Genomic DNA, 24334 nt, shown 5'->3' with positions numbered 1-24334 from the left:
CCTCCCAGACAGACAGACAGATCGACCGCAGTACCCGTTTCCACTGAAGAGAACAGCAGCAAAGGGGTGGGCGGAAGAGTGGTCTTTCCCTCCCTAGGTCTGTGCCCGCCCGCAGGTGTACAAGGCCCCCAGCTGCCGGGTCCTGTTGAACCCTCACCTCCACCCATGGGGGAAGGGAGAACAGTTTTGACCTTCTGATGGGGAAACTGAGGCTCAGAAAGGAGAGGGGGGACTTCCCTGGCGGTCCAGTGGTTAAGACTTCACCTTCCAATGCAAGGGGTGCAGGTTCGATCCCTGGTCAGGGAGCTAAGATCCCACATGTCTCACGGCCAAAAAACCAAACCATAAAACAGAAGCAATATAACAAATTCAATAAATACTTTAAAAATGGTCCACATCAAAAAATCTTTAAAAAAAAAAAAAAAAAGAAAGGAGAGGGGCCGGGGCCGGGGAGTCGGCACTAGAAAACAGGCCTGCCCGGTTCCCAGGTCTTTGCCTTAATTACTGTGCTGCCCCTTCAGGATGGCGGGGCCTGGGACAGAGGTCAGCCTGGAGCCAGACCCGGGGGGTAAAGGTGGGCCTTGCCGCCTGCTCTCTGCAGCCTTCTTGCTTTGAACCTGAAACTCCACTGGTTTGGCTGGAACATCTTGGCCTGTGGCCCGCAGCATGTCCACTAGGATGAGCCAGCTGGACGCTGTGTGCGTGCCTGGGGCGGAAGTGCCTCCTTTCCTGTCCTTGGCTCAGTCCTTGTAGCCTGGCCCCACCGGAGGGATGGGGCCAGAAGATGGACGTTCTTGGGTGTCTCTGACCTCAGAGTCCTCTCCGCTGGGTGTCAGCCGGGGTCCGGGTGCCCGGCCCAGCCCCCCACTCCGCCTCCAGAGTGCCTGCGCCTGTAACTGGGGAAGGGGCCCGCGAGGGCCTCCGGGGAGGCACCCAGACCTGCCCCAATGCCAGCGCAGTCAGTCAGCAGCGCACCCTGCCTGCCTGGGTGAACACGGATGTAAAAACCCAGGGGGTGGGAGCTTAGGGTTTGTGTTCCTTACCACGTGTAGCTTATATCTCAATGAAAAAACATCATATGGTAAAATAAATAAAATAAAATGACAAAATAAAGTAAAATAGAAGAGAACGTGACGCCGGCCAGACACTCTCAGGCGCCCCCGGCTCTGACAGCCTGTGAGTAACGACGCCCAGGGCCCCACAGCCCAGGTCACCGAGGCTGGACCCACGTGCTGGGGCTGCACGCCGGCTGTGACCTCCCTTGAGCCTCACGGAGACTGCGGAGGGCCGGCGTCTGCCTATCTCCCTGAGACCAGAGGATGGTCTGGAATCACGGCTGGGGGCGGTGGTACCAGGACCTGCTCGGTGGGAGCCTGCACGCCCCTTGGCCCCTGGGAGCCCCTCTGAGGCAGGAACTCTGTCGTGAGCTGGGCCTTCTCCCGAGAGAGCAGGGCAGGCAGGAAGGGCCAGTGGCCGCAGCTCCTGGCCGGCTCTGCACAGGGAGAAGCCTGTCCCTTGGCCCTGAGCTGCAGCTCACCCTGGCCCGCGCCCAGGCCCGGAAGGAGGGTTTCCTGGTTTAGGGGCTGGTTCCCTTCCACACACAATACATTTTGGGCTGACCCGGCCCCACCCGGCCCAGAAGCAGCCACTCTGGGAGGAGGAGGGAGGCGCCCCAGGAAGGCTGAGAGCCTCGCTTACCTGTCCGTGAGGTGGGCCCCCAGGACGGTGCTGGGGAGTGGGCAGCGGATGCCGCACACAGACACCATCCAACACCACTGGCCGCTGTCACCCAGCTGGGCAGCCTGAATGAGGACCCGTGTGAGACTGGGGTGGTGATAGTGCAGCTTCTGGAGTCGTCAGCCCAGGGTTCAAGTCTATAGCGGTGGGACCTGGGGTCTCAGCATAATAGTGATGGTGATCGCAGGGATGATGAAGGTGGCAGTGATGTTGATCGTGACGATGGGGATGCTGAGGGCCTCCTGAACGCCACGTCCACTCTGAGCACCGCATATGTGTTACCCCTCCCAGGTGGTGCTCTTACAGCTGTCCCTACTTTAGAGCTGGGAGGAGGAGGAGACAGCTAGGTGACCTGTCATATAGCTACGAGGCAGAGGGAGGGTGCAAAGTCAGCCTGCCATCCTGATGGCATACTGGAAGTCAGGGTGATCTAGAGCACTTGGGGGCGCAGGGGGCAGGAACAGGTGTATGCTCTGTAGACCTGGAAGTGCTCGGGGATCCTGATGGGGACCATCCTGCTGAAGAGCTGCCGCTCTGAGCCCCTGGGAGCTGCCCCGGGAGCTGCAAAAAGGGCTCAGGACAGTGTCTTCAAGTGCCAGGTCCTCCCGTCCCCAATCCCTTCATCCCACCCAGCTTCTGGTCCTTTTCCAACCTGGAGACCCCACAGGAAGCTCAGTAAACAAGTCACCCCTTGGGCAAGGGGCGAGGGGCCAGGGGCCTGAGGGAGGTGGCCAGCCCCCTTCAGCTGGCAGGAAAGTGGGCAGAGAGTGGACAGGTGAGCCTCTGCCCTTGGGCCCCTCGCAGGGCTGCCTGCAGGGCCAGGTGCAGCTCTTGGGCGCCCCGTAGTGGCTGCTGGGGAGAGTACAAGTGGGATGTGGGGACACCTCTCCCCAGGTTCCTGACCTCTGGCAGCCTCCAGCCTGAGCAGCTGCCCCCCGCCACTTCAGATGCCAGGAGGCCCTGCTGATGGAAGGCCCACGTAGGCTCCCTTCAGGGACCACTGGCTCCTCTGTCTGTGGGACCTGCGACTTCAGACAGCAGGGTTTCTTAAAGGCGGGGGGGGGGGGGGGCTCATCCAGATTTCACAGGCCCGAGGGTGGGGTCACAGGGCTTCCTTTTGAAGATCTTGGCCTTGGGATCCCACCTCGGGGAAGATGAGACTGTGATGTCTTGTGTGTATGCCCATGTGTGTGCATGCGTGCGTGACCTATAGTCTTAAATGGTTTTTTTTTTTTGGATTGTGATAAAATACATTATAACATAGAACTTACCACCTTGATCATTTTTAAGTGCGCAGTTCAGCGGTATTAAACACATACATAATGTTGTGCAGCCGTCACCACCATCCATCTCCAGAACTTTCTCATCTTGTAAAATGGAACTCTATACCCATTAGACACTAATACCCCATTCCCATCTTCCAGCCCCTGGCACCCACCATTCTACTCTCCATCTAAATTTGACTCCTCTAGGTACCTTGTATAACTGGAATTACACAGTATTTGTCTTTTTATGACTGGCTTATTTTAATTTGCAGAACATCTCCAAGGTTCGTCTGTACACGTGTCACAATTTCCTTCCTTTTTAAGGATGAATAATATTCCACTGTATGCATAGCCCACATTTTGCTTATCTGTTCATCCACCCATAGACACTTGGGTTACTTCCACCTCTTGGCTATTGTGAATAATGCTGCTGTGAACATAGGTGTGCAAATATCTCTTCAAGACACTGTTTTCCGTTCTTTTGGGTAAATGACCCAGAAGTGGAATTGCTGGATCACATGGTAGTTCTATTTTTAAGTTTTTGAGGAACCACCATACTGTTTCCCACAGCAGCTGTACTATTTTACATTCCTACCAACAATGCACAAGGGTTCCAGTTTCTCTATATCCTTGTCAACATTTTTATTTTTATAATATTTATTTTTTTATATTATATTTTATAGTGGGTTTGAGTGGTGTCTCGTTGTAGTTTTGACTGGCATTTCCCTGATTAGTGGATGCTGCACTTGTTTAAATGTTCCTATTGGCCATTTGTATATCTTCTCTGGTGAAATGTCTTTCGGAGTCCTTTGCCCATTTTTGAATTAGGTTTTTGTTGTTGTTGTTATTGATTAGTTTTAGGAGTTCTCTCTACATTCTGAATATTAATCCCTTATCAGATGTATGATTTGCAAATATTTTCTCCCATTCTTTGGGTTGCATTTTTACTCTGTTGATGGTGTCTTTTAAAGAAAATTTTATTTTAAAAAATTTGGGGGGGCCACGCCACGAGGCACATGGGATCTTAGTTCCCCAAACCTGCGCCCCCTGCATTGGAAGTGCAGAGTGTTAACCACTGGACTGCCAGTGAAGTCCTGATGGTGTCTCTTTTTCTTATGAATTTATTTATTTTTGGCCGCATTGGGTCTTTGTTGCTGCGCACAGGCTTTTCTCTAGCTGCGGCGAGCGGGGTCTACTCTTCGTTGTGGTGCGCGGGCTTTTCACTGCGGTGGCTTCTCTTGTTGAGGAGCGTGGGCTCTAGGCACACGGGCTTCAGTAGTTGCGGCTCACGGGCTTAGCTGCTCTACGGCACATGGGAATCTTCCTGGACCAGGGCTCGAACCCGTGTCCCCTGCATTGGCAGGCAGATTCTTTTTTTTTTTTTTAAACTTTGAATTTTATTTATTTATTTATTTATTTATGGCTGTGTTGGGTCTTCGTTTCTGTGCGAGGGCGTTCTCCATTCATGGCAAGTGGGGGCCCCTCTTCATCGCGGCGCGTGGGCCTCTCACCATCGCGGCCTCTCCTGCTGCGGAGCACAGGCTCCAGACGCGCAGGCTCAGTAATTGTGGCTCACGGGCCCAGTTGCTCCGCGGCATGTGGGATCCTCCCAGACCAGGGCTCGACCCCATGTCCCCTGCATTGGCAGGCAGACTCTCAACCACTGCGCCACCAGGGAAGCCCCAGCAGGCAGATTCTTAACCACTGAGCCACCAGGGAAGTCCCCCAATGGTGTCTTTTTGTTGCACAAATTTAATTTTTCATGAAGTCCAATTTTTTTTTGGTTGTTGTTGCTGCTGCCTGTGCCTTTGGTCTCATATGTAAGAAATCATTGCCAAACCCAATGTCATGAAGGTTGTGTCCTATGTTTTCTTCTAAGAGTTATATAGTTTCACGTTTTGTGTCTATGTACTTGATCCATTTTGAGTTAATTTTTGCAACTGGTGTGAGGTAAGGGTCCAGCTTCATTCTTTTGCATGTGCAGACCCAGTTTTCCCAGCACACTTGTTGAAAAGACAGTCCTTTCCTTCTTAAACGGTTCTCATCAAAAATCATTTGACCATATGTGTGCATGTGTGAGGGTTTATTTCTGGGCTCTCTACTCTGATGGATAGGACTCTCGCAGACCTCGCTCTGCCTCTCTCCTTTCTGGTGCTCCGGGGCTCTAGCTGTCTCCGTCTCCTGCCTCTCAGCTACAGAGACAATCTCTTGATGACCAGGCCTAGCTGGGCTGACCCACACACTGACAGGCAGGCCAGCTGTGCAGACCCCCAACTGAGACAGGCTGGCACCTGGGACCCTTTGCTGCAAGGCTTGCACCTGGACAGATGTCTCCTTGAGCTACAATACATTGTACAAAATAACTGTATGGGATGAAAAATAGCAGCATACATGCACAGCGGAGGCAAATTATGGACAGAAAGATACAAAAAGACCAAAATCCCAGCTGCCACTTTTAAAGAGCTGGGAGCAAAAACAGGGTACAGGGAGCAAAAGCAGGGTCCTGCGCATGCGCCCTGCACACCCCACCACCAGAGGGGTGGGCAGACCACCTAAGCCACCCCTCTGGCCCGAGCCCTGGACCTGCCCCTATCCTCACCCCATATAAGGAACCAGCTCGACTCCCCTGGGGAGCTAGCAAGGGAACCCGTTACTTGTTTCCGCTCCCCCCTGCTGCAGCAGCAGCCCCGATAAAGCCTTGCCTGAATTTGTCTGGCTTTTTATCAATTTCTATTGATTAGGGAAGACCAAGAACCCTGGTCGGTATCACAACCACAAACATAAACACGTAATGTCTGTGCACGTGCTGGGGGTCCTGGAAAAAGCACACACCTCTCAGGGTTGGCATGAACGTGGAGTGTGACCTTCCTACAGGGAGCTGGCCTCGGTGACCTCACTCCTGATGCCCAGCTGCTGGCGCCCAGTGGAAGCAACAGCAGACACACTGCCCGCACGAACACTGGTTTCCGGGTACGAGGGAACTGGTGGCCTCAGCCCTCCACCAGGCCCAGATGTTAAACCCTCCCAGAGCCGCACAGAAGTTGGCAGTGACTCAAATGGGGCACCGTGTGGCCAAGCTGATGGGGAGCATTTGCACGTCACCACAGGGTGAGCAGACACAGCCCTGGGAAGTGAGCTGGGAGCCCACACTGGGAGGATGGGGAGAGCGTGCCAAGCAACGGGGCATTTGGACTTCGGAGACTCCACGGCCAGGCTCAGCCCGGGCAGCAGGCGGAGGCCAAGGGCGCAGGGTCTGGAGTCCACCCCCGAGGGGCCTTCCCTCTCCTCCGCGAGAGGAAGCCCAGGGGGATGTTTTAGTTAAGGCTGCAGGGCACGCTCCCAGGAACGCAGGGCGGGGGACCCTGGGAAGTCAGCTCTGCAGCCTGGAGTTTTTCTGTTTTCTTCCTTAACGGACCCTTGGCACCAGGAGAGACTGCTCCGTGGAGGATGGAGTGGGCGTGATGTGGGAGGAGGGGTCCTGGGCAGGGGCCGGATGGTGCAGGGCGAGGGAAGGGCTGGGGGGGGCTCGACCTGGTTCTGCCACGAGGCTTGGCCGAGCTCCTTCCCTGCTCAGGCACTGGTTTCCCGAGGGTTTGTCTTCCACATCCTGGGAGGGCGCCCCCCATCCCAGACCTGCCGCTCCTCCCTCAAGACCCCAGAGGCTCTCTCCACTCTTCGCTCTTAGAACCAACAGCGGCCCTCCTGCGTCCACGTTCGTGATGCCGGGCTTGTCTCCGGGGTAAGCGCTCCGGTCCGCAGCTCTCACGTGCTGACGAGCGCGGCCCGTTCCAGGGCCCCCACCGTCGCCCCCCGGGTCCGCAGGTCCTGACTGAGCGGCCGCAGGCACCGGGCGGTCCCGGCGGCGGGAAGCGCCCGCCCTGGGCGCAGCCCACCGCTGCGGGGACCCGCCCGCGGGCGCCCTCGCGAGTCCGCGCCGGCCACCCGCCCAGCACCGCGACTCGCTCTCGAGGCTCGGCCGCAGCCACCCTGCGCCGGCCGAACGTCAGGAGGCTCTCACCCGCCGGAAGCAGAAGTGCGTCAGAGCGGCCGGCCTTGCTCTCTGCGTAGAGTCGCGGCGGCGTGTGGGACCCGGAAGTACTCGCGGAGGCCCCGCCCCGCCCGCTAATAGCACTGCCGGGGGAGAAGGCCCTTCCTTTCTGCGCTCGCGCTCGTTGTGGTGCCGCCAGGTAGGTCTCGCGGCCGCGGTCGGGGTCGGGGCTGGGGCCCGGGCTGGGTGGTGGCGCGGGGGCCTGGGTCGGTGCGGGGCGGGGACGGACTCGGGCGTGCGGGGGTCGGGGCCTGGGCGGGGGGGGGCGGCCCGGGGCCCGGGGCCCGGGGCCGGTGCGGGGCGGGGACGGACCCGAGCGCGCGGACACGGCCCGTCCTCACGGCGCTGCGGGGGGGCTCCGCAGACTCTCCCTCAACATGCAGAACGACGCCGGCGAGTTTGTGGACCTGTACGTGCCGCGGAAATGGTAAGCATCTTCCGCCCCGTTCTTGCATCCCCCCGCCGCCGCCACCGGCCGCCGAGCCCTCTCCCTGCCCCTCGCCCGCCGAGCCCCGTCCCCGCTCACTGCGCTCCCCCCGTAGCTCTGCCAGCAACCGCATCATAGGCGCCAAGGACCACGCGTCCATCCAGATGAACGTGGCCGAGGTGAGCCGGGCGGCGGGACAGCTTGTCCCCTGGGGAGGGGGCGAGGTCTGGGCGGGCCTCACGTCGATTCCCAAACCCCAGGTTTAGACCCGAAGGCGTTTGAGTGCACCTCTTTGTGACCCCCATTCTCGATCCATAGGTTGACAAGGTGACAGGCAGGTTCAACGGCCAGTTTAAAACCTACGCCATCTGCGGAGCCATTCGCAGGATGGTGAGTGTTCCCTGGCCTTGCTCAGCGGGTCTTTGAGCCGGAGTGGCATCTCCCTCCCTGTTCCCAACCTGAGCAGGTTTGTTGGCAGAATAGACTGGAGCCTGCTGCACTGGACTGTGCTGGCTGCCAGCCTGTTCCTGGGGGTGGAAAAGGGTGCTCGGGGGCCCAAGAAAGGGCCCACCCTGAGAAAACAGGCAGGCGACGACCTCGGAGCTTCCCAGGTATCACAGCTCCCTCAGGCCCCAGGGGTCTGACCCCTGCACCATCAGGGGTCTGCCTGATGCTAGCGTGTCTCCCCTTGTTCGGTTTGGACGGCAGTGTGGCTGGACTTCTGGCCAGCAGGGCGCCTGGTCCCAATGTGCGTTCTCCCCTAGGGCGAGTCAGATGACTCCATTCTCCGACTGGCCAAGGCTGACGGCATTGTCTCAAAGTAAGAGGACTGGGGTCTGGGCACAGAGGCCCAGGATGTCTTTGGAGACCAGGTTTTAAAGTTCTTCCTTTTGTTCCAGGAACTTCTGACTGGAGAGGATCCTGGATGTGGAACGTGTGTCATAAATAAAGAGTGGAAACCTATCTGTTGTTTCGCTTCTGTCCTTTGGTGTGTGTGTGGGGGGCTCCCCTGGGCTCTGGAGGGTCGGGGCTGGCGTTTTGCTGTGATTGGAAGGGGCTGGCCGGCTGAAGGGCAGCCTGTGACACATGTTGCAAAACCAAATTTTACTTAAAGCACAATTACTTTTTGCAAACAGATCCATGACACTTGACTAGACAGTGAGGTCAGAGGGCCACTTACGCGCTCATTTAAGTCCACAGCGCCTCCTAGGAACTGAGGGAGTGGCCCCAGGCCCTTGGATACAGATGTCTGGGCTGGTTCTAGGGGGTGACATTTTAGGCTGAAGTTTAATGCCTTAAATACTGGCTTCACTTGAGTACCACACAGTGGCAGCTGTTGACATTAAAAAGGACGCAATGCACTAAAGGGAAGGTTACAGACGGGTTTGGTGAATGACTAATTCTCACTACGTAAACAGGCAAACTTACTGTAAAGTTACTGTATCAGCCACTCTAACATCTGTATAGAAATTTCCAGGAAGATACGTTCCTCAAGGCTAATTGTAAACCAGGACGTACGTTTTGTAAGTTGGTCCCCTGCAGCGCCTGTAACAGGAGTGTCCTTGAGACGCTGTGTTGGCTGGACAGGTCACTTTGCAGAAGAGTTGCCTGGGGCCTAGCAGCTTCATCCTTCAAGCCCTCCTTGGTGCACATCAGGTTTGGGAGCCGTCTTGGGGAAGACAGGGAAGAGGCACTCCTTGATAAATAAGGTCGGAATACAGACTTGGGCTTCGCGCTGGATCCTGCACTCGTCCCCCTCTCCTCCCTCAGCCCAAGCGACTGACTGAGGCAGAAGGAACAGCAGCCAGCAGGGCGGGAGCTGCCGTCCTGCACCCCTGCTGGGGTCTCAAGTTGCTGGTGGCTGAGCACTCTGATGAGGGCTGGCCTCTCCGTTCTGCAAAAGCACCAGTGCACACGCGTAGGATGCAGGGTGGGGCTGTCCCGGAGCCCCTCCAGTGACTGGTTTATGGGACAGCAGTAGGGAAGCAGCTTAATGGCCCAGCCAACATGGTCCTTTCTGAGAGCAGCTGACCCGTGAAGGAGAAGCTCCAGCCCGCGGTCTTCAGTGTTTCTGGTGGGGCAGCAAGTGGAAGAACTGGGCCACGTGGAGCGTAGAGAAGCTGGCGAGCCGGGCACACACCTGCCCAGGACAACGACCACCAGCCCTTGGGGTCTGCTTGGTGTGGCGGCTCCTCCGGCCAAGGCGGCTCCCACTTGCTGCCGGGAGGAAGAAGGCTGACCAGACCCTGGCGGGGAGGCAGGGCTGTGAAGGGGTCTCCTCCCCGCTGGAGGGTCAAGTGTGGTTCAAGTCACAACTTCAGCAGACACCGTTTAACAAGTTTCTGTTCCCTCAGGAAAAATAGACCCACCGAACCAAATCCTACACGACAGTAAACACGGTTTCTCCACAATATTGCTTAGGAAGATCAAGAGCCAGCAATCCAGTCATCCTGAAGGTCCCAAGTATCGTGGGCAAGGGGGGTCTTCCCGGTGAGACGGATCCCTGCGTGGGGTGGGCCAGTTCTGTGCCCAGAGGCCTGTTGGGGTGTGTGACCCCCAACAGGGCATCAGGACTTCACAGTGATGTGATCCTTGGAAGAACAGAAGTCCGAGAGTAAAAAAATGAGACCCAAACCAACCAGGGGTCTGTTCTCCTTGGCTTAGGCTGACGCCAGAGCTGTGTGTGTGGATGCGGGGAGGTGGGTGCACACCCCCCGAGGGGGCTGTGCTGGGCTGGGAAGGAGTCGGGTCGAGGGGGGGAGTGGGGATTCCACAGTGCGGTCTCCACGTCCGAAAACCCCGAACAGCCGAGATTAATGCCCCAACAGGTTAACGCTAGCAATCCAGCGCGTGCGGTGAGGTCTGGAAACCCAGATCTCCACGAGATGCTAGCGCGGTGGCTACGACGGTAGCAGAAGGCTGGGTGACGCAAACAGGAGAAACGCTGTGAAGTCAGGATTCACCACCGCGCGTCATAAATCAAAGTCCTGGTGCCAGACCAGGCACAGGAAAAAAAGAAACAACAACAGAGCCCCCCATTTTGTTCACGGAGGAATGCAGCAGAGCTCTCCGAAATACCGCGGTGGTGTGGTGTCCCTCCAGGGAAGCAGGGGCGTGGAGGGGAGTGGCACCAGCCTGCCACACCCAGCGCCTGGAAACGCGCCCGCAGGGCCGGGCCAGGCTAGAACTGCTGCGTGAGGCGTCTGTAATGAGGTAACACCTGGTTCTCGGGAAGGTAGAGAGCAAGTTCCAGGGCCACGAGCACCGTGAACTCAAACCCAATTAGATCCCGTCTGTTGAACCGAAACTTTTCTTCTAACTTCTGTGTTGAAGAAGAGAGGGGTTGGGCTGCGGCTCCTCCTCCGGTTCCCGTCCAGGCGGCCAGGTGGCCGGGTCTGGGCGTGGGCGGTGATCCCCACTCCCGCAGCCGGGAGGGCTGGGACAGGGACATGCATACTCACATCAATGAGCTGCTTCACGTCGTTCTTGCGGAGGTCGCTGCTGATCTTGGCGGCCAGCAGCACGCAGGCGCCCGCACACAGCTTGCGGTTCTGCTTGTTGAGCTTGCCCTGCAGGACCAGCTTCTCGAAGTACACGTAGGCCATGGACACTGTCACGGGCTCCAGATCACACTCCTCAGACAGGTTCCGCATCTCTCGTTTCAAACTGTGGGTTTACACGGGAGCCAAGGGCTTTGGGGCCAGGAGGCGGCTACGTCCCTGCTTGAGGGGTGTGCCTTTGGGCCACTAGAAAAGCGCCATTTCCTCCCAGAGGCTGTGGCTCGGCGCTAGGGCCCACGGCTTGGTGGGCGGGCAGCAGGCTGGTCTCGGTCTCCACTCAGCCCTCAGCTGGGCGCGCGGCACCCAACTGTCCTCAAGGGGACCCCCCTGGAGGACAGCGTCCCCGTGCTCCTGTGGCAGTGAGGGGGCCGTGTGGGGAAGGAAGGGCAGTGCAAAGGCCCTGAGGTGCAGCCGTGCTGAGGCAGAGTCTGGACCTCTGGCTGTGGGGCCTCAACCTCCTCATCTATCGAGCGGGGACGGTCACAGGGCCTGGCTCAGGGGCTGTGGGTGCCAGTGAGGAGGAGCCCTGCAGGTGTGGGCAGGTATGAGAAGCACCGAGGGCACCTGACCAAGGAGGTGGCAGGGGAGCTGCTGGTACTGGCCTGGCTGCACGGCGGGAGGGGGCTTAGGAGGGGCGCGTCCCTTTATCAAGCTCAGGAATCTACGCGGACCCGGCCTGGCAGCAGCTTGCGGAAGGCCTTGTCGGGCAGCGGGCTCGAGGACGCCGCCTCAGCCCTCCTCACCTCCTAATTTTGCTCAGCGTCAGCTTGATGTGTGGGAACTTCTCCCGGAAGGTCTCGTTCATGTCCTTCTTGAGGTCGGAGGGCTTCACGTACTCTATCACTGTGGTCTGCAACGGAGAAGGACCGTCCCCATGCAGGCCCAGGGGCGTCTGCATGCCACCTGGGCCTGCGACCGTGAGGCCCCGGGCCCGCGAGAACGGTGCCGAGACGTGGGTGAGGCTGGGCCCAGGGCGCGTAGCTGCCCCCGCCCCCGGTGCCGGCCCACAGCCCAGCCCTGGGCGGCGCCCCTACCATGTAGGACGCGAAGATGAGGACGCGCTTGTGCTTGCCGCAGGGCCACTGAGGGTCATCCAGGAGGTCGGGGTTGTACTCCAGGGCATCCCCCGCGTCGGCCCCTGCGAGCAGAGCGCAGCCCTGACCCACCACGAGCCCCGGTGAGCGGCTTGGCCAACCCCGGCCTAGTGCCAGGCAGCAGCTGTGCTGAGGGCGTCATCGTGGGACAAGGAGAGCGGGGTCGGGGGCTCCAGGCGTGGTCCCCCTCCTCGGGGGCCGGGGTCAGGGAGGACGTCCTGATGAGGAGGGGCCCCCGCCCGGAGCCATCGGTGGGTGCAGGTTCTCCACGGCTGGGCTCAGGCGCAGCACAGGGCGTGCGCTCTGGGGGCCTCCCTCCTGAGAGGCTGCGGCGGACCCGCTCCCCAGGCTTGGGCTGAGGACTGTGGGCTCGGATGGGATGCACTGGGCCACCTGCCCTGCCCCCGGTCAGGGCCCTTGGGCTACCTAGTTCCGAGCCAGCTGGCGCCGCCCTGGGCGGGACGGGTTTGCATCTGGGCCCCAGCAGAGCACGGGGGGCACTGGGCCGGGGCTGAGGCGGCGGGCCGTGGATGTCCGGCTTGAGCGTGACCAGGGCGTTGGTGGGGTACAGGAACTTGGCGTAAGACACGACCTGGCAAGCAGTGCATCGGGCTTAGCCCCGCTGCCCCGTCCAGGACCAGAGGCCCAGCCAGGTCCCTCCTGATGGCTGCAGCTCCCGCCGCCTGCCGCCCAGGGCTGACGCTGCTCCCCCCTTGCAGGTTCCAGAACGCCCCGCCCCGCATCTGGGGTCTGCAGCCGGAGCTCCTCCCTGCCTCGGGGGCCCCGACCTCCCGTCGTCACCAAGCCCCCACGAGGTGACCGGCCTGTTTGCACAGGCTGCGTGGCTGCCTCCCGCTGGACCTTACGTTTTCGAGGACTCAAGTGAAACACAACTTTGAGTCGACTTCCTCGACGGACACACGTAAGGCCCCCCGCCCCCACCCGGCGTCTGCTCCTACCTTTCCATCCGCCCCCAGCTCGACGCCTTCCAACTGGAAAAGCATCTCGGAAGACACGGAAACGCCGCCGGACGGATGCCTCTGCTTCTGGCTCTCCACCCTCAGGTCACTGCAACGCACGGGACGGGACAGAGCTGCCGGCCCCGCCCCCGACCTCGCGCAGGCGGGGAGCCGAGCCCCAGGGGTCCGCAGCGCCCCAGCTCCGCACCCTCGAGACCCGCCCTCCCTCTGTAGCAGCCTCAGCAGGGGTCACGAGGACTCCCGCTGGGAGAGCTGTCTCTGTCTCAGCTCCTTCCTGGTCCCAGGCCCTTCCTGTTCAATCTCCCTGGTGGTGGGCCGACCTCGGCTTCACCCCAAGTCGCTTCCCAGGGGTGCGCCCTCCACCTGCAGCCACACCCTCGGGCACACAGGTCCCACAGGTCCCGCCGCGCCGTCCCCACCCTGACAGCCATCTCCCTCTTCCCGGGGCTACGCGCTGGGCACAGCTGCCTGGACTGGTCACGGGAGGCACAGCAGTGTCCCGCCAGGAGGAACGTCTCAGGCACTGACGTTTAGCAGCTCAAACGAGATAACAGTGCGGACGCGCCCCTCCCAGAGAACCAGGACCCAGATGGCCTTCAGAGCTCTCAAGCAGCTTCGGCAGAAGCTGGTCTGCTGGCCCCGTGTGAGTCTGTGATGGTGTGGAGCCCCCAGCCGGTGGGGACCAGCCGCTCACCTGACGCGCAGGCCTTCTCCATAGGGCAGGACCGAGAAGGCCGCACACAGCGATCGCTTGGCGCAGATGAGCACGATCCTGCGGGAAGGACGGGGTCAGGGCAGGGCGGCAGGCGTTTCTCTTCCTGCCTAGACTCAGATGGGAACTGCCCCAGGCATCAGGGGATGCCCGGGATGGCGGTTCATACAAGAGAGGCCAGGCTGTGCAGACACCAGAGGCAGAGGCACGTGCCCGAGGACGGTTGGTTGAGGAAGCCCATCCTCAGGCATCCCAGCGGGGTAGGAGCCTAATGGCATCAGAAAGCGCCCAGTTCCATGTGCCGAGACAAAGTGGCCCAAGAGGGGCCGCTGTGTGGGGCGCAGAGCAGGGAGGACGGCCTTTCCCTCCTCTGGGCATGGCTCTGCCCAGCCCGGCCCCAGTTCAGCAGGGAGGACGACGGTGGAAGACCCCCTTCCCTGGCTGGGACCCTGGGCACCCAGGGCCCACTGAAGCCAGCCTGGCACTCAGTCTGCTGGGGGCCTGCTCCTGGGCCAAGCCCGTCATGCTGGGGACCACGCTGGGGGACCCAGGACTGTCCGAGCTACAGCCAGCGCAGGGAAGACGCAGCACTGCCCGACCAGGGCTGCCTGGTAGGTGCCTGGGCACGGCCTCCAGCAGGAAGGGGAACGGTCTGGAGACGCTTTGGGTCAGGACGATGGCCTCAAGGCCAGAGCGTGAGGGACACGGGGCACGAGGGACGGGGCTTCTACAGACGTAGGGCCTCGGAGGGCCGTGCTGGGCACTGGCTGTCACTCTGCAGCCCGGTTCAGGGAAGCCAGATGCCCTCTGTGTTCCCTCCTCTCCCAGACACAGCCCACCACCCTGCCTGTTCCCACTGTGTTTCCTATGTCCCTGTGTTTTAGACTTCTACTCAAGGCTGGGGTGGCCGGGCGGCTCCTTGCCCAGGACGTGCTATGGACCCCAGCGTTTGGTGAATACAGAGGGAAGAGGGTGGGATGGGGAGGAAGGTCCACTTCCGAAGGGACATGGGCTGGGCCGTGTGGGCGAGCACTTCCTTAGCGCACTGAAGGAAGAAAGGGCTGCTGACAAGGGCAGGACCCCGGATCCCACCAGGCTCGAGGGAGGACATGGTGGGCAGCCCCAGGGCTGGGGCTGGGCTGGCGCACGCTGGCACCTGCTGTTCCTGGTGTCGTACTGCCTCATGTTCTTGATGAAGTGCGTCTTCTTCAGGCCTTTGTGTCTTGGGGATCCAGACGTATGTTTGGTTCTGCAGGTGAAAAGCAGGTCACTCTTCCCCTCCTGGGAGCCTCTCTGGCCCCAGGAGAAAGGACGGGGGTGCAAGTGGCAGGCGGGGCTCCTTACCTTTGAACCGAGGCACATCCCACCGTGTCTTCCAGAAACTCGAGGGAGCAGCGCTGGGAGCCTACGCGCCTTCTGTAAAGAGGACACGGCAGGGCCTCAGGGTACTGTCCAGAGGCTGCCTCGTGGGCCCTCCTCCCAGAGGCCCAGCCTGCTTCTCAGGCCCCGATGGGGCCCCCAGGCCACGGGCCAGAAGCAGGTCTGCGGTGAGGTCTGAGTGTTGCGCAGGGCCACCCAAGGCCAGAAGAACCTGAGGGGGACGTGGCACCGGGAGGGATGGCTGGCCGGGCCCTGGTCTGCCCACTGCCTCTCGGAGCTCAGCCAGGGGTCCCGGGAAGGGGGCATGGTGGGGCTGGACAGGGTCCAGCGGTGGCTCTGCAGGGCTGGACGTCAGACAAGCACACGTCCTGCCAACCCTCTCCCGCCCACCTCAGCGTGTGGAGCCGCCGCAAGTGCTGCCCCCGGCCCAGGACACCCAGAAGCCTCTCCCCCTCGGCTGGGCCGCCCTCCCTGCACCAGCCCCCACCCCCGGCCTCAGGGCACTCGCAGGGGCGGTTCTCTCGGTCTGGAACCTTCTTTCTCCAGATCTTCCCACGGCTGCATCCCCCTTGACTTGAGGCTCAGCTCACGTGGCCCTCCCCCTCCCCAGGCAGCGCAGTCCTGGAATGCATGTCAGGGAGGTGTCTGCTTGGGGCTGTCGCCTGGTGGGAAGCACAGTGGGCGTTCTGAGCTCGCGGTGCTACCCCGCCCTCGCCTCCTGCCTCTCAGCCCACGCCTGGGAGCATAAAGGAGGCAGAAACCCATCAACCCGCAGCCCCTCCTCAGCACCGTCCAGGCCTGGCGGCCAGAATTCTTCCCGGAGCAAGGCCCTGCCCAGGGACAGGGAGGAAAGCGCTTCTATTAGACCCACGCAGAGGGGAGTCTGAACCCAGATGCGTGGCTGCGTGGTCAGGAGGCCCCCTGGGCTGGGGAGATGGCCTCAGCGACTCCTCGGGAGGGGACACAAATGGCCTTAGGTCAGGCCTGAGGCTGAAGCCCAGAGACCCCAGACGTGCTGGGGGCTCGGGGAGGAGTGTCGGTGACCACAAAAGGGAACCAAAGACCGGCCGCCCGATGACAGTCGGGGGCTCCCCCCAGCCCTCTGAGGTGCTGACAGCGCTGGGGTTGTCCCAGAGACAAACCGGGGTTTGATCTGGTTTACAACCATCCCAGGACGGAGCCTGACCAGCACCCAGCACACAGGGAGCTCGGGAGGGCAGCCTCCCACCCGGCACGGGGCCCAGAAGCCCTGCACAGGCTGCACCCTCAGCTCAAGATCACACACCCAGGTTCTTGCCACCAAGGCCACCAGCAGGGACCGCTCAGGACAAAGCCAAGAAGGCGGGCCCTGCTGCCCCACTCCTCCTGGAGCTCAGGTCGCCGTGGTTTACGAGATGGAGGAACACGGGTCTCACACTCAGCCTGGGCTGGGCAGGTGCCCAGGGCCCAGGTGTCAACAGCGGCCATTTCCTAAGAGCCTGAGCCGCGTGTGGGCTCCTAGGGAGGGAGAGAGAGAGGAGGGCTTGCTGCTGAGCCGCTCCCGGAAGCTGCAGCCTGCCCAGACGCCGCCTTCCTTGCAGCGTCTCACGGGACCCTCCCCCCAGCAGGACCCCTGGCGTCCAGACGAGGCCTGGCACGGCCAGGCCATCTCTCCCAGTTGAGGCCAGGTGGGAAGGGGGCAGCAGGAGGGGCGCGTCAGGCAGACACCCAGCAACCAAGGAGGCCTGGGGTAGGGGCCGGTGGGCACCGGCCCCACGGTGGGCGATGAGGCAGGCCCTGCCCTGAGAGGGTGCCCCACTGCAGGTGGACGTGCAGGACCCGTGCCGGGGAGCGAAGCCGGCCTGGTGGAGACAGGGACGCCCCAGACAGGTGTGCGTGTCCTGCCCCGCGGGGCTGGGCTCAGAGGCCCCGGGCAGCAGTCCCGCGTGGCTCTCTCAGGCTCGCCTCCTCAGGTAATTTCCCAGGTGAGGCCCGACGGCTCCTGCACGCCCGCGACCTCGTTTACAGGGCCCAGAGGCCAGCGGCAGTCTCCACGGAGGCAGCCATGGGTCCTTGGGGGCCAGCCCAGGGGCACGGTCAGCACCCCCAGCCCCCGGCGGCCTGACCTCTGGCCCAGCTCGCTCCGGGAGCCGCCTCTCATCCCACCAAGCTTCAACACCTGGTCCCAGCTGGCTTAGTTCATCTCCGTCTTTGTGGTTTTCTTCTACGTTTCCTTCTCTGTAAGCATTCTACACGTAAACTCAATCCTCACAGCCCTCAGCGTACAGGTGGTGAAACTGAGGCACAGAGCTGGCGGGGGTTAGGGGCTGGGAGCTGCGCCCTGCGCCCGGCGCTGCCTCCGCCCCTGGACTCTGCCACCCGTCCCCGTGCCGCCCTCCTGACCGCGTCGGGGGAGCTGGCATCAAGGCTGCTCCGTGCTCTCAGGGCTCCTTTCCTGAACTCGGCCTGTGTCCGCCTGATGCTATTGGGTTTGGGTCCAGAGGCAGGGACAACGCTGACGATGGCACCCTGAACTCTGAGCACAGACCAGGCTGGCCAAGTGAGGGGCCGTTGCTTTCGAGGCCCCCCTTCCCACCTGCCACCCCCGAGGAGCAGGCCCTGCGGCCCGAGGGAGGCCGAGAGCCCCGCTGGGATGGGGACCCTCCGGGGGCCGCCAGGCAGCTGCGGGCTCGCTCGTCCCAGGACGGGGACTGGCGCCCGGCCCCTTCCTTAGGCGGCGCCCTTTCCAAACCCACCACTGGCCGGTCGACCTCAGAGGCAGCCGCTCAGGAGTCCCGAGGCGGGACCTCCACGGTCTCCCACGTGGCCCTGGGGAGACGGCACCCCTAAGCACTCGTCGCTCTGGAAACGGCTCAGAATCCCAACGCTGACCACATGCCGGCCCGGGCCTGCAGGCACGACACGAACGTTCCAGAAGCTCTACCCGGAACGACCCCCACTGGGAGCAATCCGGCCGTGGACCCCATTGGGAGTAGGCCCCTGGAAGCGGTGTGTGCAGGGCCTGGCTGAGAACCTGCGGGGGGACAGGCGGTGCCGCGCCCCGAGTCCTGGTGGTCGGTGGTCACGATGTGTGCGCCTCTCCCTGTATGCCCGTTACACCTCTGTTTAAAAACTGCTACAAACAAACTACAAAGAACAAAGTTTCGGCTCCTGCCACCTCAGCTAACACCCTCCCACTCCCTGACGTCTGGGCAAATGCAAGTCCCAGGGAGCCAGGAGGCCCTCGCGGCTAAGCCGTCCAAGGCACACGGGATGGTGTCCCCCACATGGCGGCGACTGGCCCGAGGCCGCCTGCGCTGGACTCTGTAGGGAGGACGGGGTCGGGGGCACAGGGGAGGCTGTCAAGATGGCACAGGCGACCACCCCACTGGCTCACGTTCACGGCTGCCCCTTTACGAACCGGTGACCCATACCCGCCTTCCCCCAGAGACAGGCAGGAAGAGACATCGCCACTTTTTAGACGTTGTTTCCACTGCCTGATAAACTCCTTCACTTGTAACTGAAAAAAGGGCCCAGCTGAGAAGAGAAGGGCTCCTGCCTAGTTGGGGGACCCCTCAGGCCGAGCCAGGGGCCACGTGCAGGGGCTGCTGTACGTGGGCTCAGACGGTCTGAGAACGGGCAGGCCGCTGACAGGGGCCAGCATGACGACGCTGAACCCGCCCCTGCCAGGAGAGCGTGGGCAGGGGTCTCGTCCGGCCGGCCCACCACTCCACCCCGGCCCGCGCACGGGGCCTGGCACATCACAGGCCGTCGCGCATCCTGGTTGAGTGAGTGGGTCGTCCTGGGTACCCCGTCTCCCCAAGTCCCCGCCAGCTTCCCCGGGTGACAGGACCCACGTGCGGTCCTGGGCCGGCCTCCATCTCAGCAGGGCCTCTGGACCCCCTCTAGGCTCCAACCTCGGTGACCACGTCCAGCCGTTTTCCAGCTGGAGGGCAAGAAACCCCCAAATCAGTGATGGGAACAGACTGCCAGACACTCCACCGAAATCGCTTTAATTTGGACAGGCGCTCGGCAGCCTCCAGAGCGCTAGGCGGCTCCTGGCCAAGACGGCAGCTAAAATCCCAGGCCCTTTCTCGGAGCCAGCCCTGCGCAAACCCTTCAGAATCGCAAGGGTTTCTGCTCCCAGCTAACCCGGCCACGCCCCCGGCTCACCTTCCCCCTTGTTAGTGCCCTGGACACTAATGACGACTGCTGGGGGTTGAACGGTGTCCCCAAAATATGTGCTGAAGTCCTCACCCCTGTCAGCTGTGACTACGACCACATCTACAATAGGGTCTTCACAGGTGTGGTCAAGTTAAGATGAAGCCATTAGGCTGGGCCCTGATCCAATGACCGGCTGGGTCAGGGTGTCCTTATACGCAGAGAGAAACGCCAGGTGAAGACAGAGACACCAAGGGGAAGCTGTGTGAGGACGGAGTCAGAGACTGCAGGGTTGTGGCCACAAGCCCAGGACACCTGGAGGACCCTTACCCCGGGGCCCTCCCAGGAGCAAGGCCCTGCCCACACCCTGACTCAGGCTTGTGACTTCCAGGACTGCGAGAGGGAACCCTGCTGCTGTCTGAAGCCTCCAGGCCTCCCCCAGGAGAGAGGAGGGCCAACAGGACGGAGGAGGGCACAGCGGTCTTGTGGGGCAGGCAGAGGACCTGCAAGCCTGTGTCTGACCCAGCCGGAGAAGCCCAGAAACCGGGTAAGTGCTAGGTGACCACGGTGTTGAAACGAAAACAAAGTTCTAGGGAGGCAGATAAGGATTCTGATGATTCACTCACTGGCTTAGCAGAAACAGCCACACCAGACTGTGCCCTGAGCATGAAACACAGACTCCCCACCGTGGGCTGAGCTGTGAGCACACCCTGGGCAACCGGGATGTAACGCGAGTCCTCACTCCCCGGGCCGGGCCACTGCCACCCTCGCTGAGCCCTGGCCATCCAGCAGACCTCACAACAGCCCCTCCGGCAGGTAGTGCCTAACACAAACCCATCTCACAGAGAAGCAAACTGAGGCTCAGAGAGGCTGTGCCACCTGCTCTGAGTCACAGAGCTCCTGAGAGGTGGAGCTGGAATTCCAACCAGGTCTGTTCCCAAAGCCTGGGTCAGACCACCACGCTCGTGACACAGACTTCGGGAAAAGACCCTCCGGATTCTCTCCATTCCCCAGAACAACTTACCCTCGAAGTCCACAGCCTATAGCTGGCAGCCCCCTTTGCTACTCAGCAGCGACTATCCGCCGCCCTGCCTCTGGGCCCAGGGAGCACAGAGAGAAACGGACAGTGCCCACCCCAGGAGCCTGCCATCTGTCAGGGGAGGGTCAGTGACCCTCAGACCCAAGGGCTGAGCCCTGTGCTCGGCAGCAGAAGCCGAGGAGGGACAGAGTCTGGGTGGGCAGGTGCGGCCCTGCGACATCTGAACGGGGATTGGAAGGCCAAGTGGGAGGGAGGGGCAGGAGGGGGCTCCCTGCACGGGCCAGGCCAGGGGAGGAGGGACACCGGGACCGTGGAGGGTGCAGCGGGAACAGCGAAGGGCACCTGACTTGCGCCACATCCCAGCCTGTTCTGTGTCCTCCAGAGCGTGGGCCCCTCACACGCTCTTCAGAAGCAGCGCAAGCGCCATCAAGCGCCATCGCCACGCAGGGCTCCTGGTTACAGGCGCTTCACTGCATCCTCCCGTTCGATCAGCTTCGTGGGCCAGGCTGCCGGCCTGTCTGGTTCACAGGGAGGGCCTGGCCCCCAACCGGGGCGCCTGAACTGTTTGCTGAATGACACACGGCCTGCCCAGCACCACACACAGGGCTGCGGGACCGGGAGAGGAGGGCACAGCGCAGGCCTGGCTGTAGGTGAGTGGGACCCACGAGGCCTCACGCAGTGGACGTCCCTGCTGCTCTGCCCTGGAGTGTCGGGAGTGACTCGAATGGGACCTGGCGTGAAGGGGGGACTGTCCTTCCTCGGGCTGACGGCTGCCAGGAGACAGGACCGCTTCGTGGGAGAGTCTGCCGGCTGAGGAAAGCAGGCTTTGGAGCAGGGGGCACAGACTAGAGGGGCAGAGCTCAGGGGTGGGGGTGGCCCTGAGATGGGCTGAGGCGTTCCTAGAAATGAGATCAGGGCAGGGGGAGTGCCTGCGATCTGGGATGTGACAGGCCCAGGGGCCCTGAGCTCAGAGGGGACAAAGGAGGCAGGGGTAATGGGGGGCCTCCAGTGACCAGTAGCTGTGGGATGGGGTGCTGGGAGGTCTGGCCTGGTGTGGGAGACTCTGGGGCTAGATGTCACAGTACAGGGAAGATCCCTGGCCCACATGGAGGGGGTCACCCAGCTTAGAGAACGAAGGGGAACATAGAGGGGGTGTTTGTGAGTCCCTGTGTCAGCGGGACCGGTAACAGTGGGCTGGGGAGGGGTGTGTGTCTGGAGCTGACAGGGCTGTGTCTGGGGGCTGATAAGGGCTGAGGGAACCCCAGACCCATGTTCAGGGCATTGACAAGATTGAGAGGACCCTGACCCCGTATTCAGGGGTGGCAGAATTAAGGAGACCATGACCCTTAAGTCTGGGGACTCATGGGGCCCGAGGAAACCCTAAGATCCGTGTCCAGGGAGTTGACAGCTCGCAGATGACTCTTGACTCTGACATCTTAGGATGGTGGGCCCAGTCAAGACTCCCTTCTGGGGCTGGCAAGGCGCAGGACACCCCAACCCTGTGTCCCTCACTGACAGGGCCCAGGACACCCCAACTTGTGTCTGGGGCTCACAGGGGATCAGGGTCACCTCCCGATCTCCAAGTCCTATGCTGACGTGTCACTCAGACCCTGTGTCACGAGCTGATCCTCATCTTCCATAGGTCACCTCAACCCCACATTATGAGCTGAGCCAGCCCAGGGCCACCTTGCCACCCTGCTCACTGTGCTGATGGCCCCCAGGCCACCTCAACCCCTGCCTGGGCCACTCCACTGCCCCCAACCCTGAGCCCTGGGTGACTCCGCCAGGTGACCCCGGCCCCCGCGCTGACCCAGCCCCGGGCCACCCCGCTGCCCCCCAGGCCCCAGGTGACCCGGGCCACACTCACCTCTGGCGCTGCCCGTCCAGACCCAGGCTCAGGCCGAGGCCCAAGCCGGCGGGCGCGGGCGCGGGGCTGAGCAGGCCTTGGGGCGCCGAGGCTCTGCCCGCGGGTCCGGGCAGGGGCAGGCCGGCGGGGGGCGCGGGCGGCGGCGGCGGCGGTGGCGGCGGCGGCGCGGGCGGCTCGCGGGCCTCGGCGGGCGGCGGCGGCGGCGGGGGCTTCTCGCCGCCCGGGCCCAGGCTCGGGGGCCGCCCGTCCAGGGAGATGTTGTTGAGGAAGAAGAGCGCGGCCTGGCGACGCCGCGAATCCCCTCGCCGCCGCAGCACCTGCGGCGCGGCCCGAGAGGCGGCGGGGCCTGGGGACTGGCCCGGAGACCCACCCGCCGCGGCCGCGGCCATCCTCCGACTGAGCCCGCCGCGCGCCCGCCACCGCCCTCCCGCTCGCGCATGCGCCCGCGCCCGCCGCCCATTGGCCAGGGCGCACCCGTATGCAAATATATGGCCGTTACGCCCGCCCATTGGCCAGCGCGGCGCCGCCGGGGGCGGAGGGGGGAGCGGCTCCCTTGGGTCCTAGAGCGGGTTCCGAGGCGGCCAGTGGGGAGCCGGGAGAAGCGCGTCTGCCCGCCGGCTGGGCTCGCGAGGCCTGGCTCTGGGCGAGCCGGTGCAGGAGCCGCGGGTTCGAATCCCTGATCGGAAGTCGCGGCCCCGGGGCGCCAGTGCTCTGTTCCGCTTGCTGGGCTGTGGCGTTCGTGGTCAGCGTTCTTAAAGCCTCGTCTTTAGGCTCCAGGCACCTCCCCTCTTGGTGTGTGTGTCTTTGCGGGGGCGGGGGTCTGACATGCGGGCGCTGGAGCTGTACCACCCGCCGGGAGCCCCAGGAATGGCCAGCGGTGCCCCCTGGCCTCCCCCAGTGACTGAAGACGACACCGCGAGTCCGAGGGGAGAAGGCACCTGCCTGGGGTGGCAGGCAGGCGGGCGGTGCTGGGCCTTCAGCCCCAGACAGAGTCCTGCACGGCCGTCAGCAGCAAAGCGACCTTGAGTCTGGGGGGGTACCAGGACCCCCAACTTCAGAGCCGGTGGCTTCATGCTCAGGTGCTGGCTTCTGGAGCCCCCAGGAGCCCACCTGTGTCTTGGGGGGCAGGGTCCTGCAGCCACCTCTGTGCCACTGGCCTGCTCTGTCCAGCTGTGTGCCTGTGGGCTTACTTATCCTTCAGGTGGGGACACTGATTTCCACCTCAGGGTGTGGTCAGGGTTCAGTGGGCTCAGCCCGGGGCTGTCACCAGCACTGTGCCTTCCCGGCGGCTGGAGACCGGCACTTGCCGTGTGGTTTGCCCACGCAGCTGTGACTGCTCCTGCGTGGAACCATACACGCCACACGCATTTCTCTCCTCCGTGCAGGTGTCGGGGGGCGGGGCCGACACAGCCCTGGCCTGCAGAGCGCCTCTTAGCGAGCGGGAGGCCAGCAGCATCATCATGGATCAGGGCCCCAGGGCCTGGCCCTGCTGGCCAGCTGTTACCAGTAGGAGGACCCTGGCAGGTTGGGGCGGGGACGGGCTGCCAAACTGGTAGCTAATAGTTAAGCGGATGTCAGATGAGGGAAATGAAAAGGGGCGGTGGGAGGATGAAGCGGTGGAGGGCTGTCATTTGGTTATTGGCCCTCAGCTCCAAAACCATGCTGTCTGCTGCCCGATAATGGAGCTGGGCCCTGCAGACTTGCCTCCTCTGCCAACTGGCATTATGTTAAACTTTGGTGGTGCCGCAGGGACGGGGTGGGTGGGTGGGGGCGGGGGGAGTGGGTGTGGTCTTCTTCCAGGTTCTGTGTTGGGTGGAAGCCTGGGTGAGCTGCCCTGTGTGCCCTGTGGTGGTGCAGATGGCTCACAGGCCAGTGGACCAGGGACCCAGAGTGTGGAGGGGCTCTGTGTGGGGCCTGGCAGACATTCCCTGTTGTGTTCCCACAGCCCTCCCCAGAGGCTGCCCTGGTCCCTGTAATGCTCTGCAGACGGGGCTGGTTTTGATCCTGCCCTTCAGAAAGGGAGTGACTTCCCATCCCTGGGCACATTCAAGAGCCTCTTGCGTCACCTGCCCAGGCAGGTGGAAG

General features: G+C 62.2%; 2 protein-coding genes across 4 annotated transcripts; one reads left to right on the top strand and one right to left on the bottom strand.

The window, feature by feature from the left end:
* Positions 1-7077: 7077 nt before the first annotated feature.
* On the top strand, positions 7078-8440 carry RPS21 (ribosomal protein S21). Its single transcript, XM_036824219.1, has 6 exons — positions 7078-7189; positions 7415-7477; positions 7593-7656; positions 7796-7867; positions 8242-8297; positions 8377-8440. The coding sequence occupies exons 2-6, from the start codon at positions 7428-7430 to the stop codon at positions 8384-8386; spliced, it is 252 nt and encodes an 83-aa protein (XP_036680114.1). The 5' UTR covers positions 7078-7189; positions 7415-7427; the 3' UTR covers positions 8387-8440.
* A 64-nt stretch (positions 8441-8504) lies between these two features.
* On the bottom strand, positions 8505-24244 carry CABLES2 (Cdk5 and Abl enzyme substrate 2). Of its 3 annotated transcripts, none has more exons than XM_036826226.1 (10): positions 22250-24244; positions 15168-15239; positions 14980-15072; positions 13806-13883; positions 13091-13199; positions 12558-12723; positions 12072-12175; positions 11781-11887; positions 10939-11143; positions 8506-10796 (listed from the first exon to the last, which is right to left on the bottom strand). In XM_036826226.1, the coding sequence occupies exons 1-10, from the start codon at positions 22756-22758 to the stop codon at positions 10659-10661; spliced, it is 1581 nt and encodes a 526-aa protein (XP_036682121.1). In that variant the 5' UTR covers positions 22759-24244; the 3' UTR covers positions 8506-10658. The 3 variants fall into 3 exon arrangements, with proteins under 3 accessions (XP_036682119.1, XP_036682121.1, XP_036682120.1); XM_036826225.1 differs by having other exon boundaries at positions 8508-10799; XM_036826224.1 differs by having other exon boundaries at positions 8505-11143.
* Positions 24245-24334: the final 90 nt, after the last annotated feature.

Source organism: Balaenoptera musculus, chromosome 15 (assembly GCF_009873245.2).
Source record: "Balaenoptera musculus isolate JJ_BM4_2016_0621 chromosome 15, mBalMus1.pri.v3, whole genome shotgun sequence".
Taxonomy (NCBI): domain Eukaryota; kingdom Metazoa; phylum Chordata; class Mammalia; order Artiodactyla; family Balaenopteridae; genus Balaenoptera; species Balaenoptera musculus.
The sequence above is the reverse complement of the archived record's forward strand: the minus strand, read 5'-3'. Positions and strand labels throughout refer to the sequence as shown.

Coding starts and splice junctions, on each gene's coding strand:
- RPS21 (XM_036824219.1), top strand. CDS start 7,428: ATGCAGAACGACGCCGGCGAGTTTGTGGACCTGTACGTGCCGCGGAAA. Junction 7,478..7,592: donor CTGTACGTGCCGCGGAAATG/GTAAGCATCTTC, acceptor CTCCCCCCGTAG/CTCTGCCAGCAACCGCATCA. Junction 7,657..7,795: donor TCCAGATGAACGTGGCCGAG/GTGAGCCGGGCG, acceptor CTCGATCCATAG/GTTGACAAGGTGACAGGCAG.
- CABLES2 (XM_036826224.1), bottom strand. CDS start 22,758: ATGGGCGGGCGTAACGGCCATATATTTGCATACGGGTGCGCCCTGGCC. Junction 15,073..15,167: donor GGATGTGCCTCGGTTCAAAG/GTAAGGAGCCCC, acceptor TTTCACCTGCAG/AACCAAACATACGTCTGGAT. Junction 13,200..13,805: donor GGAGAAGGCCTGCGCGTCAG/GTGAGCGGCTGG, acceptor CGTGCGTTGCAG/TGACCTGAGGGTGGAGAGCC.